Below are 18807 nucleotides of genomic sequence, written 5' to 3'. Positions count from 1 at the left end.
TGGTCGCCGGGTCAATGTGCGGATCGTCGCCTGCACGCCGGTGGGGGGGGGTGCCAGATATAGGATCCGCCCCGGGTGCCAGATGCTCTAGGTACGCCCCTGACAACCATTACCATCTAATGTGACCACTACTGCTGGCCTGCCGCCATTGCCATGGAATGTGACCATTACCATCTTCTACCACTGCTGCTGGCCTGCCACCATTGCCATCCTATGTGACCATTACCATATTCTACCACTGCTGCTGGCCTACATCCATTACCATCTAATGTGACCATTACCATCTTCTACCACTGCTGCTGGCCTACAACCATTACCATCTAATGTGACCATTACCATATTCTACCACTGCTGCCAGCCTGCCACCATTTTCATCTAATGTGACCACTACCATCTTCTACCACTGCTGCTGGCCTACCGCCATTACCATCTTCTACCACTGCTGCTGGTCTGCCGCCATTACCATCTTCTACCACTGCTGCTGGCCTGCCACCATTACCATCTAATGTAATCATTACCATCTTCTACCACTGCTGCTGGCCTGCCACCAATACCATTTACTACCATTGGTGCTGGTCTGCCACCATTACCATCTAATGTGACCATTACCATCAGTTGCCACCAATTCCATCTTCTACCACTACTGCTGACATGCCACCAATACCATTTTCTGCCTTCGATACCAGATTCTACCACTAATGTTGACCTGTCATCATTGCCATTTTCTACCATTTTCTGCCACTAATGCTGGCCTATCACCATTACCAACTCCTGTCACTCTTATCAAAAAACAACAAACAAAAATCCCCAGCTTACTTACCAGCCAGCCTGCAAAAAACTGAATTGACCTTGTCTTTATATAAAGGGAAAAAATATTTTATTAATATTATATTATACAGTATATATAAATACTATACATTACAGTATATTCTAGTATTAGCTAGCTACACAATATGTAAAGAAAATAATATGTTATTGATATTAAATGATGTGTTTTATTATGTTGCATAATATTATATTATTATGTTGCATTATTATTTATGCAACATTATATTTATTAATAACATTTATTATTATGCATTCTATTATTAACTACACAATATACTGTATAATGGGAAAAATACTTTTTCATATTACATTATTTTACATTATATTCCAGTACTAGCTACACAATATATAAAGGGAAAAACAATTTTATTAATATTAAATTACACAGTATATATTATTATTTTAAAATAAATTCTAGTATTACCTACACAATATATAAAGGTAATAATATTTTATTCATATTAGATTACTGTATATGTTTTATCATTATACATAATATTCTAGTATTGACTACACCATATATAAAGGAAATTACATTTTAATGATATTAAATGATATGTTTTAATATTTTGCATTAATATATATTAAATTGCATATTATATATTAAAAACTAAACAATATACTGTACAATGGGAATAATATTATTTCATATTACATTATTTTACATTATATCCCTGCACTAACTACACAACATATAAATGAAATAATATTGTATTGATATTAAATTATGTGTTTTATTATGTTGCATTATATTCTATTGTTAACTACACAATGTACTGTATAATGGGAAAAATATTTTTTTTCATATTACATTATTTTACATAATATTCCCGTACTAGCTACACAATACATATAAAGGGAAAAACTATTTTATTAATATGAAATTACACGGTATATATTATTATTTTAAAATATATTCTAGTATTACCTACACAATATATAAAGGTAATAATATTTTTATTGATATTAGATTACTGTATATGTTTTATTATTATACATAATATTCTAGTATTGACTACACCATATATAAAGGAAATGACATTTTAATTATATTAAATTATATGTTTTAACATTTTGCATTATATTCTATTAAAAACTAAACAATATACTGTACAATGGGAATAATATTTTTTCATATTACATTATTTTACATTATATCCCTGCACTAACTACACAACATATAAATGAAATAATATTTTATTGACATTAAATTATGTGTTTTCTTATTTTGCATTATATTCTATTGTTAACTACACAATATACTGTATAATGGGAAAAATATTTTTGTCATATTATATTATTTTACATTATATTCCAATACTAGCTACACAATATATAAAGGGAAAAACAGATTTAAACATATTATATTATACAGTATATGTTATTATTTTAAAATATATTCTAGTATTAACTACACAATATATAAAGGAAATAATATTTTATTCATATTACAATATATGTTATAATATTTTACATTATATTCTGGTATTACCTACATAATATAATAATAATTCCATCTAAAAACTCTAGATAAATTCTACTGTTTTGGTTGGAAGGAATATTTCGCTGTGTATGCTCTGGGGACACTCGTTCTAATTTTGCTTTCCAGGAAAATAAAAGTAAAATCATTATAACTGTTACATGTTGTACTTTTTGCAGAGTAGATAATGAAGTCTCTGGAGACTTTCTGCTCTCAAAGTTACAGTTATTTGATAACCTCCAGGTGGTGTCCCGCGGGGGACGTCCTAGACGCTCTTCCTCTAATGTCACCGTCAGCATCATTAGGACACTTGTTGGTGTCTCTGGATCCAGTGGGGAAGTGATTAATTAATGAGGATAATTTGGCTGATGTTGGCGAAGGTCACGGAGGACGTCATTAGCCGTGTTGTTGTATTTGTATTCTTAACTGCTCTCTTCAAGCCTTCGGTGTATTGAGGTTAGTGCCAGCTGTCACCTCCGCCATGACACCAAGTCTACCATTCATCTGTAATTTGTACCTTTCCTATCACTACTCATTAAGTTCACTTTACAACAATAATATTTAATACACCAGGTCTATATTTAAGATATATAAATAAATGCCAGCCCATTACTTATTAAAAGCCAAGAATATATACTATATGGCCAAAAGTATTTTTTACAGTAGATGAGTTTGTTGAACATCCCATTCCAAACCATGGCCATTACCATACAATGAATAGATTTATTATAATTGTTTTATACCATTAAATACTGAATTTGTAGCGGATATTTGTGATCTACTAGATCTTTTAGTATTTTTATTTATTTTTTTTTTTTTTTAAGTACACTATATTATCAAAAGTATTGGGACACCTGCCTTTACACGCACATGAACTTTAATGGCATCCCAGTCTTAGTCCGTAGGGTTCAATATTGAGTTGGCACACCCTTTGCACCTTCAACTCTTCTGGGAAGACTGTCCACAAGGTTTAGGAATGTCTGACCAATCTTCCAGAAGCGCATTTGTGAAGTCAGGCACTAATGTTGGACGGGAAGGCCTGGTTCGCATTCGCCACTCTAATTCATCCCAAAGGTGTTCTATCAGGGTTGAGGTCAACACTCTGTGCAGGCCAGTCAAGTTCCTTGACCCCAAACTAAGGGTTAAGGTTAAGGTTAAAATAAGGATTTGGAGAGCTTGTTGAACTGGACAATTTTTACTACTGTAGCACTGCCCCCTTGGGAGCTGCTGAGAATGAATTCCCCTGGGTTACCCATAGCAACAGGCAGTTAAACTTATCACTTTAAGTCCTCGGCTCAGTCAATGAACAGTCCGCCATTTTCTCCATCCATACCTGCACCATTTACTGTTAAGCATATAGAAAAGGGGGGAAGTGCCTCTTGAGTGCGGTATACAATTTATTGACAAAAAAATTTATAATAGTGACTCACATCTAGGTACTCATTGACGTGTGTGGCGTGGTGTTTTAGTCCAGAGGCTGGGAGTCTGCTCTGTTCTGGTGCGGTCTGGCAATCCGGGAGAGGTCTGGAGGTTTTCTCTGACAACTTCCGGGTCGACTCGATGATAGAACTGTGTGGAGCTTGAGCAGCGGCCGGCAGCGTCTGACGTCACATGTGCATTATGTTGGCGCATGCTCCGAAACGCGTAGTGAAGCCCGGATCGCCCACACTGCCCTCATTGCATGTGACGTCAGACCCTGCCGGCCACTGCTCAAGCTCCACACAGTTCTATCATCGAGTCGACCCAGAAGTTGTCAGAGAAAACCTCCAGACCTCTCCCGGATTGCCAGACCGCACCAGAACAGAGCAGACTCCCAGCCTCCGGACTAAAACACCACGCCACACACGCCAATGAGTACCTAGATGTGAGTCACTATTATACTTTTTTTGTCAATAAATTGTATACCGCACTCAAGAGGCGCTTCCCCCCTTTTCTATATTCCTGATACAGAGCCGCTTCGCTCCTCCGGTCAGCTGCCCTGAGTGACTACCAGTCCATCCAATCATCCATCCCAGGAAAACCCCCGATACACACCTCTCTCACACCTCTCTCTCCCCTCCTCCCCTCCTCCCCTGAATTTAAGAGAGCACACCACCACAGTTTGCATTGAACAGGCACACGGACTCTTAATCCCAACCTTGTGCCCAGGTTATCCATGAATCCATTTTTGTTATACTCCCTATGTGCTGGTGTCTCCATGTGATTTATTGTGCCACCTGTTTCCACTTGCAGCCATTTACGGACTAGCACCTCCTTATTTACTGTTAAGCAGGCACAGTCCATTTTCACAGTAAAATGCATTTCTCCCGCTCTCCAGCACATCACATGATCAGACAATTTGCAATTCTGACAGGAATTATTTTGTTGTCACGAACAACCTTTCTTGTGCATTTGACTCTTCATCCCACTCTCCCTATCTCCTGTAGAGTAGGCCTCACACTTCTCTTGAGCACCAGAACACAGATCTTGAGAAAAAAATGAAATTTTCACAAATTTTCACAAACCAGGCGATATCCTGGACGAGCCCCCAAATGTAGCACTGCCCCCTTGGGAGCTGCTGAGAATGGATTCCCCTGGGTTACCCACAGCAACAATTTAAGTCCTCGGCTCAGTCAATGAACAGTCCAGGGGATTTGTTTTTTTTGTATTGTATTTGTAACTGGGATGGGAGAAGGGATGAGTTGGGATACTCCAACTTAATAACTATGCACAAATCTTGAGGACATCTAACTGCAGTGTATGCGGCAAGGCCGCTGCTTCACTTTGCCACTGAGGTGAATATTCAAAGGTGAACTATACTTTAGGTTTCTTTTCAGGGTCTAACCTGGCATCCCCTTTCTTACTCGCTGTGTGTGCTGGCTCCTGTTCACTGACACTCCCCGGAGTGGTCTCCTTCCTGGGCAGACCCCTGGCAAGCTCCCTGGTACACTGTTTTTCCTCAGGTTGCTCTGCCACTTGCTCCACCATCAGTTTCCTCCAACGCTCAGCACTGTTTCTTCTTCTTAAAACAGGATTGGTTGCCAGAGCCTGGACAACCTATAGTCCTGCAAGAGTCAGGAGCACATTCTTCAGGGGCCCCTGGCACGAGGGCACACCCCCCCCCCCCCACACCAAAAATCCCAAGGCACCGCCCACTTTCTCCTGACAGTCCTGGAAAAGTTCCACTGTTGGCCCCGTTTGCCCAAGGTAGTCCCACTGGAACTCTGAACAAATTTGTAATCCAAGATCCCAGCCCGATGGGCCAAAGGATCTCACGAACAGTATGTGATTATTTTTTATTTTCTCCTGAGAGGGTCGGCCCTCTGATGTAAGTCCACCACCCAGCCAGTGCAGCTGGTGCTTCCCTCAACCCCCTTCTGCAAGGGGCTAGATCCATCTGGGCAGCGAACCTCCACGAGGTCCAAGTAGATGGCCCACCCATGGTTCCACTGCGTTTTGACTGATAGGAATGTTTTCCACAAGTCCATCCTGGACTGGTTACGATGTGGCTTGGTGATGAAGAGGAAGTCCTATACAGCTTCATCACACCAGGACTGTCTTTTAGCCTCTATTTCTAGCATGACCTCCTGTGGAGCATAGGGATAGTCATACCCATACTCTAAGGCCACCTTCCTCTGTATCCACCTCTGCATCCTGGGAAATCTGGGAAGGGTCTTCCGATTACCTCTCCTAGCTGGAGAATATGGGGTCTCCTCTCTTTTGATGGAGGCGTAGGCCTCATTTTGATCCCAAGCCCGGGCAAAGTTCTTAGGTGGGGTTAGGTTTGGGACCCGATTAACATAGGCCTCACAGAACCCCAGATTCCTGGTGCACTCTCCTCACACCACGGAATTCCTAGTCTTCTCATCAGGTGTATCAAGACTGGCTGGACTGCTCCGATCTTTGGACCCCCGGTCCCATTCAGTCTCCTCCTCCGACTTCCAAACATCTAATCCTTCCTCCAAGGACCCCAACCGCTGCTGGAAGCTGGGAGACCCCATTTCAATGGCCAGAGATGTATAGTAACTAAGTAGAACTACTGTACTTAAGTACCGAAAGGCGGTATCTGTACTTTCCTAGAGTAGAATTTTTTTCTCCTACTTCCACTTTTACTTCACTACATTTTTTCAATGATTTCAATACTTCTACTCCGATATTTTTTTTTTTTGTGTTGCATAGTTTCTCGTTACAATTATAAAAATTACCACAGTAGATGGCAGGTTTTATGAAGCTCAAATCATGTGTATTATCAGCGCATACGAAAAAAAAGCTACTGTATGTATAAATAAAAGCTGCATTTGAAATAATAAAAAACAATATGATGTTCAAACTTTTGACTTCTTTCTTTAATAACTACATAACACAGTACTTGTACTTTTACTTTCAGTATTTGAGTAGCAATTTTTTTTTCAAAACTACTGGTACTTTTACTTTCAGTACTTGAGTAGCAAAATTTAAAAAAAAACTGCTTGCAATACTTAAGTACAAAAAATGTTGAATACTTTAGTACTTCTACTCAAGTCACTTTTTGATCGAGCACTTCCACTTCTACTCAAGTCACTTTTTGACCGAGCACTTGTACTTTTACTCAAGTATGGGTTTCGAGTACTTTATACAACTCTGTCAATGGCCCTGACCTCTTCTTCGTTGCTCACACTTCCACATGCAGCCCCGGTCATCACTGGCCATTTTCTCCCTTCTGCCTGAAGAGCAGACTTGATCTCTGCCGCTGCAACTTTTGATGCACCAAGTGGCCGCTCCCTGGCCCGCACTACCTGCATGCACCCCGGCTTGGACACTCAGGCCTCCTTCCACTTGCACCCTGGACCACTGACAGTTTGCACGGACTCCAGATGCATCAATAGCCTGAGCACTCCTCTTCCTCGGCCCACGTAAGGCCCCCGACTCCGCAGCAGACAGGGTGTGAGTGACCCCAGTCTCCCAAGACACATTCAGCTTTCTGGGCCGACCTCCACTCTCTTCTGCCCGCAGCAGTAGATTGTCGCAATGCCCACACCGGCCCCACACTTGCATGCGCATGGTCACATTCAGACACTGAGGACATACCAGGCCCAAATGCTCCACGCCTCCTCCAGTGCACAATGCCAGTCTCCCTTTGGACCATGTCCACAGCCTCTGACATGCCCTCCTGCACCATGCCCGCAGCCCCTTCATCTCCTGTACCATGCCCGCAGCCCCTGAATCTCCTGTACCATGTCCACACAGCCTATGACCACCTCCTGTACCATGTCCGCACTTTTATCTCTTTTAACCGGAATTTGCTCTTATATATATAAAGCCCTGTATGCTTTCATATCTCTCTTATCTATATATAATACATTCTTCAAATGTGCTTTAAAATGCATGGTATTCCTTTTTATGAACAACAAAATAATGATGTTATGCTGTTAGGCCGGTATAATAATGCTATGGGGCTGGTATGAAATTATTTCCAGGGCTGGTTTTTAGTCCCAGTCCGGTCCTGTGTGCATGTAATGTCCAGTAGTGATTGTCATCTCCATCTAGCGGCCTAAGTGCACACTACTTAGTTCTATCCCACAAGAGTTCACGCACAAGAAACTCTCAGAAACCTGTGAGTAGGGGCCAAGGTTTTGGTTGCCTCCACAGAGTTTAATCTGGCACTGGACACTCCCCAGCAGCAAACAGAGTATAACCAGAGCACAGGAGAGACCGAGAGACCCAAGAAAGCTGAACTATCAAGTCAGCTCAGACTGACTACAACCTAGATACTTTTAGATATACACTCCTGCTTAATGCAGGATGGCTGCACATGGCTAAGGCCTCTATCACTATTGAAAAGAGCCATGGAGATACTAGACAGCCTCATCCCCCTGAGCCCAGACGTTAGAACGTCACGGCCACAGTGACCAGAAATCCGGTCCAGGCGCCCGGGCCCATCCACCACTATCAGTGGCACCAGGCGCGAACAACTTCTCAGGCAGTCGCCCACTGAGCCCCTGACCTTCTCTCTTCCAGTGACCGCGTATAACATGCTTACCTTGCAAAGGGGGAGCGATGATTGGGCAGCCCGTCAGCCTCTACCCTCTCCATTGACTGGAGATTCCTGCCCCCTTTTGACCCTCCCCAAATCAGAAGGCGGGCTGGGGATGGCAGCTTCTCCAATTGGCTGGCCAGGAAGATGGTGAGGAGCCAACAGTTAGGCTGGCCATACACTATACAATTTTCTTGATCAATTTTCCTTTAGATTTACCAAAACCATATAATATGAGGTCAAACCTATACACTTTCAATTTGTATGGAATCAGGCTGGCCCTTGCACTTCACAGTTTAAGGTAAATCTAAAGAACAAGAAACTTGTATAGTGTATGGCCAGCTATAGGCCCCGGCTCTGTCTGATGGCCTGGCCGTGCCCTGCAGGGAGCCTGAAGTGAGGCCCGGGGACTGGCCCAACTCTACTGCCCAGGTGAAAGGAGACACCCTAGGGGGCCCACCAATGGAACAGAAGGGGGGGACCCTGTGTGACAGGAATGTATGACTTTGACCCAGGGCTTTTTTTCTCAGAAAGTAGGTGCAGGAACTCCCCCTTTCCGAGTCACCCCTTGTCTCTGCCCCTACCCACCCCCTGCACCATTCCTTGGTTCCACCCCCTACCCTCCTCCCAGTACCGGTCCTTTTAGAGAATACAGAACCAAGTAACATTTATGATATTAAGTAATTTGTATGGAATTTGTTGATAACAAGAAAATCAGTAAAATAGATCCTCTGCAGCCAGCAACAATAGATCCCCCCAAAGAAACAATGGACCACCCCCAACAAAATACCCCTCCCACCCAGCAAAAATAGACCCCCCCAGCAGCAACAGATTTGCCTGCAGCCAGCATCACTAGATCCCTCCCAGCAACATAAGCCCCAACCCCAGCAACAGTAGATCACCCCCACCAGCAACAATATACCTCCTTAGCAACAATAAACCCCCCCCCCACCCACCCCATAAAAATACATCCCCTCAGGCAACAATAGATCCCCCAGCATCTAGCATCAATGGACCCTGAACCCCTTTCTATTACATACATTCAGTGCTGGAGGTGCCGGAACTGAGTTCCCCCGCGTTCCCGCTGAAAAAAAGCCCTGCTCTGACCACATGGTCCCAGCAATAGATGTTCCCTGCCTGATGTCTCCTGGAATTTCAGGACAGTCAGCAAACCCCCCCCCCCCCCCCCCCCATTAGATCAGAGTACTTTTATGTTAGCACTCCCATTAGATCAGCATCCCTTTATAGTAGCACCCTCCCTTAGAGATCCCCCCCCCCATTAGATCAGAGTCCCTTCATATTAGCACCCTAGAGACCACTCCATTATATCAGAGTCGCCTTTTATCAGCGACCCCCTTTAGAGATCAACGGTTGACCAATGCCATGTCTGTTGCCAAAAACAAAGCCCTGCAAGTCCAAAAAAAACGGACTTCTGTGAGACGTGAGCTTGCTCTGTGTTTATGTTGGAGTGTGATCTTCTTGCTGAGTCACTTTATGAACATGTTTTATATTTGACATGTCTATTATATGGTTTCTGTACTTACCGTGTGATGCTTTCAAAATAGAGTATTAAAAAAAAAAAAAAACGGCTCCTAACTTTTATTAGCTGGCTCCTAAATTCAAAGCAAATTTGTCAAGCCCTGTGTTATGGAATGGAGTATCCGAAAAGAACAAAGGCAATATGAGTCCAATATAGATACTTTTTTTATTTTAATTTATATTGATTTCATGAATTACACTTTTAAGAGCATAAATACAGAGTAGTGGTTGGATACATCAAATATAAGGAGGTATTAAAATGATTTATAGCTTTACATTAAACAGATGTCTGCATAATACAGACATTTCCCATAATGCATCCTATTCCTAAAGCAGCCCAGTAATATTAATCACTTAAGGACCGGGCCTATTTCTGACACTTGTTGTTTACAAGTTAAAATCTGTATTTTTTTCTAGAAAATGACTTAGAACCCCCAAACATTTTATATATATATATATATATATATATATATATATATATATCTGCAATATATTGCAACAACCGCCATTCTCCAGAGTCTTTGCTTAAAAAAAAAAAAAATATATATATATATATATATATATATATATATATATATATATATTTTTTTTTCTAAGCAATAACTCTGGAGAATGGCGGTCGTTGCAATATATTTTGTCATGCTGTATTTGCGCAGCGGTCTTTCAAACGCAACTGCCCGTGCCCTGCAGTGAGGGCAGCCCTAAGTGGCTTTTTTGAAAAAAAAAATTAATTTCACTTGCATTTAAAAAAAAAAACAGTAAAGTTAGAATAATTTTTTTCTATAATGTGAAAGATAATGTTATGCCGAGTAAATAGATACCCAACATGTCATGCTTCAAGATTGCGCACACACTAGTGGAATGGCAAAAAACATTGGTACTTAAAAATCTCCATAGGCAACATTTTAAATATTTCTGTAGGTTACCAGTTTAGAGTTACAGAGGAGGTCTAGAGCTAGAATTATTGCTCTCGCTCTAACGATCGCGGCGATACCTCACATGTGTGGTTTGAACACCGTTTACCGTATGCCTTCGCTTCTGTGCCCGAGCTCGGAGGGACAGGGCGCTTTCATTTTGTTTTTTTCTTATTTATTTTAACTTTTATTTTTTATTTTTACACTGTCCCTTTAAAAAAAATAAAAATGTGATCACTTTTATTCCTATTACAAGGAATGTAAACATCCCTTGTAATAGAAATAAGTATGACAGGTCCTCTTTAATGTGAGATCTGGGGTCAAAAAGACCTCACATCTCACATCTACACTAAAAAAAGTAAAATAAAATAAAAAATAAAAAAAAGTAATTTTTTTTCATCATGAAAAAAAATGGGCCCTAAGACCGTTGGGAGGAAGCGACGTATGACGTCGCTCCGGTTCTCCAAAAGCCATAGAGTGGAGTGGGGGCCAGCTTGCCCTCACTTGACTTCCTGCCTAGGAAGGGAGAGGACCAGATTGTCTTCCCTGCTACCGATGGCTCCAGTAAGCGGTAAAAGCGACCGGAAAGTGGGGGGGGGCTCCCGCCACTTTTCGGTCGCTTTTTACGCTTACTGGAGCCCAGTAAGCGCCGCCCATAAAAGTGATCCTGCAGCGAATCTGGCGCTAGGACTACTTTTATGAGAAAGAGGGCCGCCCACCCAGGAAAAAAAATACCATTGTTATGGCTATCTGCTGCCATTACCACTGGTATTTAACGTCAAAGTAGCGATGTATACTACGATGAAGTGAGCTGCCACCTAGATAAAGGTAAGTCTGTGGATGTGGTGTATCTGGACTTTGCAAAGGCTTTTGACACCGTTCCCCACAAACGCTTACTGTTCAAACTAAGGAAGGTAGGTTTGGACCATAGGGTGAGTACCTGGATAGAGAACTGGCTCCAGGGGAGAGTACAGAGGGTGGTGATTAATGGGGAGTACTCGGATTGGGCGGGTGTGGAAAGTGGGGTCCCCCAGGATTCGGTCCTGGGACCAATCCTGTTTAATTTATTCATAAATGATCTAGAGGAGGGGATATCGAGTACAATCTCAGTATTTGCTGATGATACTAAACTAAGCATGCCAATATCTTCTATGCAGGATGTGGAAACCTTACAAGCGGACCTGAACAAAATAACGGGGTGGGCAACTACATGGCAGATGAGGTTTAATGTTGAAAAATGTAAAGTAATGCACTTGGGGGCCAGAAACCAGAAAGCAAGCTACTCAATAGGGGGGGAACCTCTGGGGGAGTCTAGGATGGAAAAAGACTTGGGGGTACTGGTAGACAACAGGCTTGGCAGTGGCATGCAATGCCAAGCCGCTGCAAGCAAAGCCAACAGAATACTGGGATGTATAAAAAAGGGGATTCACTCCAGAAATAAAGAGATTATTCTCCCACTCTACAAGACTCTGGTCCGCTCACATCTGGAGTATGCTGTCCAGTTCTGGGCACCGGTCCTCAGGAAGGATGTGCTGGAACTGGAAAGAGTCCAGAGAAGGGCAACAAAAATAATTAGGGGAATGGAGGGCATCAGCTATGAGGAAAGACTACAAGCACTGAACCTATTCTCTCTGGAGAAGAGACGATTGAGGGGGGATATGATATCAATGTACAAATACTGTACTGGCGACCCTAGCATAAGGAACAAACTATTCAGAGTAAGGGAATACAATAAGACACGTGACCACTTACTAAAACTAGAGAAAAGGCGGTTTAACCTTAAAATGCGTAAGGGGTTCTTCACTGTAAGAGCGGTAAGGATTTGGAATTCTCTTCCACAAGCAGTCGTGTCAGCAGGGAGCATCGATAGTTTCAAAAAACTATTAGATGGGCACCTTAGAGACCGCAACATACAGGGGTATACAATGTACAACATACAGGGGTATACAATGTACAACATACAGGGGTATACAATGTACAATATACAGGGGTATACAATGTACGGTTAACAGCAAACACACACACACACATCATAGGTTGAACTGGATGGACTGATGTCTTTTTTCAACCTCACTAACTATGTAACTATGTACCTATGTATAACTACGGCGGGCCGTCCAGAAGTGGTTAATGTTGTAAGAATAGAAAACCGAAAAAAGTAATAACTAAGGAAGAGAAAACGTAAGAGACAACCAGCTTGGATAATACTAAGATTATGTAGCGCCCTCCTAGATTGGCTGCTAGTTAAATTTGATTTCAAGCTTCCCTGTAGTGAGTGGAGCAGTGATTGTTTGTTTTTTGCTGTTCAGGGTTGTTTCATTTCTCCCATCTATTTCTGGAAAAAAAACTTCCAAAATACAGGGCAGGGAGATGTAGATGACCAGGATGAATATTTATAATGCCCCGGCCTATCCCTGGAATGAGGCTTCCTGAAGGTGGCTGGGGAAGTGATAAATGTTTGGGAAACTACTTGGTGAGTGTCTTACCTCTTCAAGGAAGGTTCCAGCCTCCTAGGGGGCTGCTGCCCCTAGCAAAAATAGCTTTTGAGACAAGAGAGTGCAGTCTGGGCCTAAGGTGGAGCTGTTTTGAGGGTCTGGGGAAGATTGCTAAAGGATTGTATTTTCTGGAGGGCACTGTCCTAAAGTTATGGGTCTGTAGAAGGATATTTGTATCTCCCTCTCTGAGGATCTACCTATGAATGCTGGGTGGCAGACAGCTCTTGGGACACTGTGAGTAAACACCTTGCTGTGGACTGTTAGTAGTGTAAGTGCCAGAAGGGCACTAATGCCCAGAAGTTGCTATATGAACTGGGGCTGCTGTTATAGAGTCCTGGATGTGCTGGCTAATCCCCATTACCTTCAGGAAAGGTGGCTACAGAGAAGATTAGTGAGAAGTCTGTCCAGCACCCTGTGACCCCCAAACCCCTCTCCTGTCTAAATTCTTCAGCAAAAAATACTAAAAAGGCATCCCCTAGGACAGTGATGGCAAACCTTGGCATCCCAGATGTTTTGTAACTACATAGAGTATGAGTAGTTGAGCATAATGGGAAATGTAGTTCCAAAACATCTGGGGTGCCGAGGTTCACCATCACTGCCCTAGACTGAACCCACATTATTAGTGTCCATGGATTTGTGCTTGTGTGACTGGCAGCCTCTGCACTAGTAAGGGAGAACTGGAACATATTCTCAATGGCCCCTTCAGGGGCAAGTGTTATAGCAATAACAAGGAAAGGTATATGCTTTTAAATCAAGCTATACTATATTACCAAAAGTATTGGGACACCTGCTTTTACACACACATGAACTTTAATGGCATCCCAGTCTTAGTCTGTAGGGTTCAATATTGAGTTGGCAGCTATAACAGCTTCAACTCTTCTGGGAAGGCTGTCCACAAGGTTTAGGAATGTCTATGGGAATGTTTGACCATTCTTCCAGAAGCGCATTTGTGAGGTCAGGCACTGATGTTGGACTAGAAGGCCTGGCTTGCAGTCTCCGCTCTAAATAATCCCAAAGGTATTCTTTGGGGTTGAGGTCGGGACTCTGTGCAGGCCAGTCAAGTTCCTTCACCCCAAACCCGCTCATACATGTCTTAATGGACCTTGCTTTGTGCACTGGTGCGCGGTCATGTTAGAATAGGAAGGGGCCATCCCGAAACTGTTCCCACAAAGTTGGGATTGTTGAAATTGTCCAAAATGTCTTTGTATGCTGACGCCTTAAGAGATCCCTTCACTGGAACTAAGGGACCAAGACCCACCCCTGAAAAAAAGCCCCACACCATAATCCCTTCTCCACCAAATGATTTGGATCAGTGAACAAAGCAAGGTTCATAAAGACATGGATGAGCAAGTTTGGGTTGGAGGAACTTGACTGGCCTGCACTTCAACCCAATATAACACCTTTGGGATGAATTAGAGCAGGCCTTCTCTTTCAATACCAGTGCCTGACCTCACAGATGCGCTCCTGGAAGAATGGTTAAACATTCCCATAGACACACTCCTAAACCTTGTGGACAGCCTTCCTAGAAGAGTTGAAGCTGTTGTAGCTGCAAAGGGTGGGCCAACTCCATATTGAATCCTACGGACTAAGACTGGAATGCCATTAAAGTTCATGTGTGTGTAAAGGCAGGCGTCCCAATACTTTTGGTAATACAGTGTATGTTAAAAATGAAGGGCCTTGGGCATTTGCTCCAAGAATCGCATTGGTACTGGAATTTTTTTCTTAGCATTATGTTTCAAGATTTCATAAAGACATTATGAGTTAAAGCTTTGGAGAAGTTAGCATTAAATGATCTCCTGTGGTTAGTTATCATTAGTCTAGCACAGGGATCCTCAAACTACAGCCCTCCAGCTGTTGAGGAACTAAAACTTTGCATTCATCAGCCCGGAAACTGCACATCGGACGTACTTGGACATTCCAACATGACAATGATCCTAAACACAAGACCAAGTTGACCTGTCATTGGCTACAGCAGAATAAAGTGAAGGTTCTGGAGTGGCCAAGAAATAATAAATTCTGCCAGGGTGTGTAAACTTATGAGCACGACTGTATACCCAACCTCAGTTATGAATGTTGGAAACCCCCAGACTTTCATTGGGACTGCAATCTTTGAAAGATTTGAAAAGGATTAAAAGGATTGGCTAAGTTGGATTTGGAAAAGTTTATATTGGTCTGCTAGGGAGGGAGAATCACCCATTGAGGGCAGAGTGGAAAGACCCAGCAGACTGCCAGCTACTAAGGTTCACATAGACAACGAGGAGTTCATACTTGAGGAGTTCAGTCCCAAATAGAAAATATAGATACAGTTTGACTGACTCTGGTTTTTAAATATTTTTCCAGGATGCTTCGAAGAGTTAGCTTTATTTCCTCGGTCCTGAGACAATAGATGATTGGGTTGGCCACATGGGGCATGAATGTATACAGACAAAGAAGTAGGACATTGATATCTGTACTGGGTTTTACTGGAAACAGGTCTGCAGTGTAGACGAAGAGTCGGGGGATATAGTAAAGAGCAATGACAAGTATGTGGGTGGTGCAGGTGTAGAAGGCCTTCTGACCATTTCCAGAAGAATGGATCATTGCAAGGATGATAATGTATGAAAATATAATGAACGCTAAGGGGGTGAGTAGCAAAAATAATGCAAGTGCAAATGTCAAATATTTTTGGAAAGAAACATCGTCACATGACAAAGCATGAACAATAATGTTACTACAGAAACAACTATTGATTCTAACGCGACCACAGTACGAAATTGTAGAGTTGGATAGTGCAGCGTACAATGGAGTCAGAGATGTTAAAAAAACAAATACAATGCAGACGGATCCCAGCCGTTTGTTGGAGATAATGGAAGAATACCGAAGAGGCCTGTAGATAGCTATATATCGATCTATAGCCATGAGCAATAATATGAAGGCATCCATGGTGCCCAACTGATGGACCCAGAAGACCTGGAAGAGACACCCAACAAAGGACATGGTTGCTGCCCCAAACCAATACCTAGCTATGATTTTGGGCAAAGTTATTGTGTCAAACAGAAGATCAGAAGCAGAGAGGATTCCTATAACAACGTACATTGGCTTCTGTAGGCGTTCTTTCAAAACAATTAAGCTTATCACAGTTCCATTGGCGAACAAAGATATGATGTACACCAAGAACAGCGCAGTGGAGACAAGGGGGAAAAAGTTTGGTGAAAGACCCGGAAACCCAACAAGAATAACTTCAAGAATTCTGGACTGATTTGACATCCTTGAGGAGACCAGTAGGAGGAACTTCTAGAAGACAAATAAAATAAATGTTACACAATCTGTAATAATTAACAGTTATTATTTTTTTGGGCTGTAAGGCCTTCCCTGCCTTGGTCAAGTAAGACGGTGTGGCAAGGTTATAAATAAAATGTTTACAAGTAATTACATTTATGAACTATAGGTGTCCAGGCTGGACCACTGGCTGAAGATGGCCCAACATGCTCTACTAGCCTGTCCTGCTAATATCAGATATAGCCTTCTACACAGTGGGTGGATTGGTGTCTCAAAAACTGCAACCTAATAACCTGAGGTGAGGGTACACTGTGTTACCAATCTCATTCATTAGCTTTTGGATGTCCATGTTGAACCACTGGCTGGATGTTGCTCTACATGTGCTTAAGGTTCCCCTTTTTTCCCCCTCTGTTCCCTCTCAGCCTATGTCGGCATTTTTTGAGGTGGGTTGGTATCCATCTTCTGCCCCCCCCCCCTTTTTTTGCCGGAGATGGATGTTCAAAATATTGTTGGTGGTTCGGGATGGTCAAACCACATACTTGTGCAGTTGGATGGGACATCATCCTGGAACACTCCCCTTTCCTCCTCCCCCCCCCCCATTGGTTCATTTCCTTTTTTCCTGGTTTTTCCTTCCCTCGATCAGCTCCCCTCTCATTGATTTTGAACTAGACTCTGGCTCAGTGTCAGTGGTGGGGCGGATAGAGGAAGTCGCGTGAGGAGATGGTCTTGCCCCTAGAGATAACGCGTGGCAGGTCTGGAGTGCAGAGAGTGGGAGGCGTGTGCATTCCAAGCCCTGGAAGTCTGCTTCTCCGGTGGCGAAAGAGGGGTTCTTCGGAGGGAACACCAAACATCTGCACCTCATCACTGAGCAGGAGGGTTGAGGGAAGACCCATACACGATGGGGATAGCTCGAGGATACGGGGCATACAGGAAAAAAACAGGGGTCTGGAAGCTTCACATGGTAAGAGATGTCACAAAAATGGAGGATCCCAGTGAGATGTGGAGCCGCATTTAGCAACTTTTAAAGGGGTCTGCATATCATTTTACAGATGGATGTTGATTGTTGCAGATAATATCCTGTTCATGTTGCTGGCCGGCACGGATGCCATATGGCCCCACCCAGTGCACACGGTGGAGGTGGAGGGATTTGTGCTAGCATATTCAGTATAAATTTGAGTCTTGAGAATGATGGACCAGCTCTGAGGAAGGGAGCGTGTCTCCCGAAACGCGTCAGCAGTCCTAACATAGGGATATGCCCTTTTCACATCGAGGTGGACTTATTTTATGCGATATTTACTCTTCATGTATGCTAGTATTTTTTTGGCATTCAAAATAAATTTTAAAGGTGTCCAAGGGTAATGCACTAGGTGCTTGCACCTCCTTTCTTTTGTGTTGTGCTTAAGGTACTTGCCTGCCCTACTGCTCTGCTCTTGTCATGTCAGAGAAAGCCCTCAATTCAGCAGGATGAATTTTTGACTAAGAAGCTGAATTTTATTAACTTGTGGTAAGGGTACAGAAGGAGAAGTGTGGCGTGCGATGAGATGTCCCCATTAGGTCCCTCCCCTAGGCTTCCCCTTACTTATGCACATGCTCTGGGAATGTCACCCCAATTTAAGGTATACAATTGGATGAGATAAATAATAAATATTTGGGTTAACAATTATAGTTGTTTCTATCTAGATTGTTTTTGGTGCATGAGCATACTGACGGCTCCTGAAGAAGTGGACGAAGTCCAAGAAATATGTCAGGCCATAAAAAAATCAGTAGCTTTGGAAATGATGCACTACTATGTCAAATTAATACTGAAATGGTGCATTTTATTGTTTTTATAGGATTTTGTAAGAAAGTGAAGTTTTTGTATATGTTAAAGTTGTAATAAAAATTTATATTTTATGTAAAATGTTGTGCCTCAAAATGTCCCATCTTAAAAAATATTTCCTATTTAGATTCAGCTTTAGGGGTGTGTCACTGAGATTTCGAATTGTCCTAATGATTGTGGTTAGGGTGCATGTTTTTTGGGTGCGTTCTGTTTTACTGATAAGATTCCTTAAGTACTGGATGTCAATGCTGGAATACTGGCTGGAGGTGGCCCTATATGTGCTATAGACACCAGCCTGCCCTGCTGCAAGTTTCAAAAAGAGCCTTCACTACAGCAGTGAGAATCCATATTTTATTAACCTGGTGTGAAAGTATTTGTGTTTTTTTTTTTTTTGGGATGCACATAGGGTTGCTACCTGCCTGGGGTTCACCCAGACAGTCCAGGTTTTGAATCATGTGCCTGGGTTTCAGCAGTTATAGCCC

General features: G+C 42.5%; 1 protein-coding gene and 1 long non-coding RNA gene across 2 annotated transcripts in view; both read right to left on the bottom strand.

Annotated features, from left to right (window-relative positions):
* Window positions 1–18807, bottom strand: part of LOC309547181 — a 683824-nt gene that overhangs the window by 509628 nt on the left and 155389 nt on the right. The gene's annotated exons all lie outside the window — the stretch shown is intronic.
* Window positions 15339–16558, bottom strand: LOC309547175 (olfactory receptor 56A5-like). Its single transcript, XM_082246963.1, has one exon. It carries the CDS (start codon window positions 16492–16494, stop codon window positions 15526–15528), a length of 969 nt encoding a protein of 322 aa, XP_082103089.1. The 5' UTR covers window positions 16495–16558; the 3' UTR covers window positions 15339–15525.

The sequence above is a fragment of the Pelophylax lessonae genome (genome assembly GCF_965119305.1).
Source record: "Pelophylax lessonae genome assembly, chromosome: 2".
Taxonomy (NCBI): domain Eukaryota; kingdom Metazoa; phylum Chordata; class Amphibia; order Anura; family Ranidae; genus Pelophylax; species Pelophylax lessonae.
This window is presented reverse-complemented; position numbering and strand designations above follow the sequence as displayed.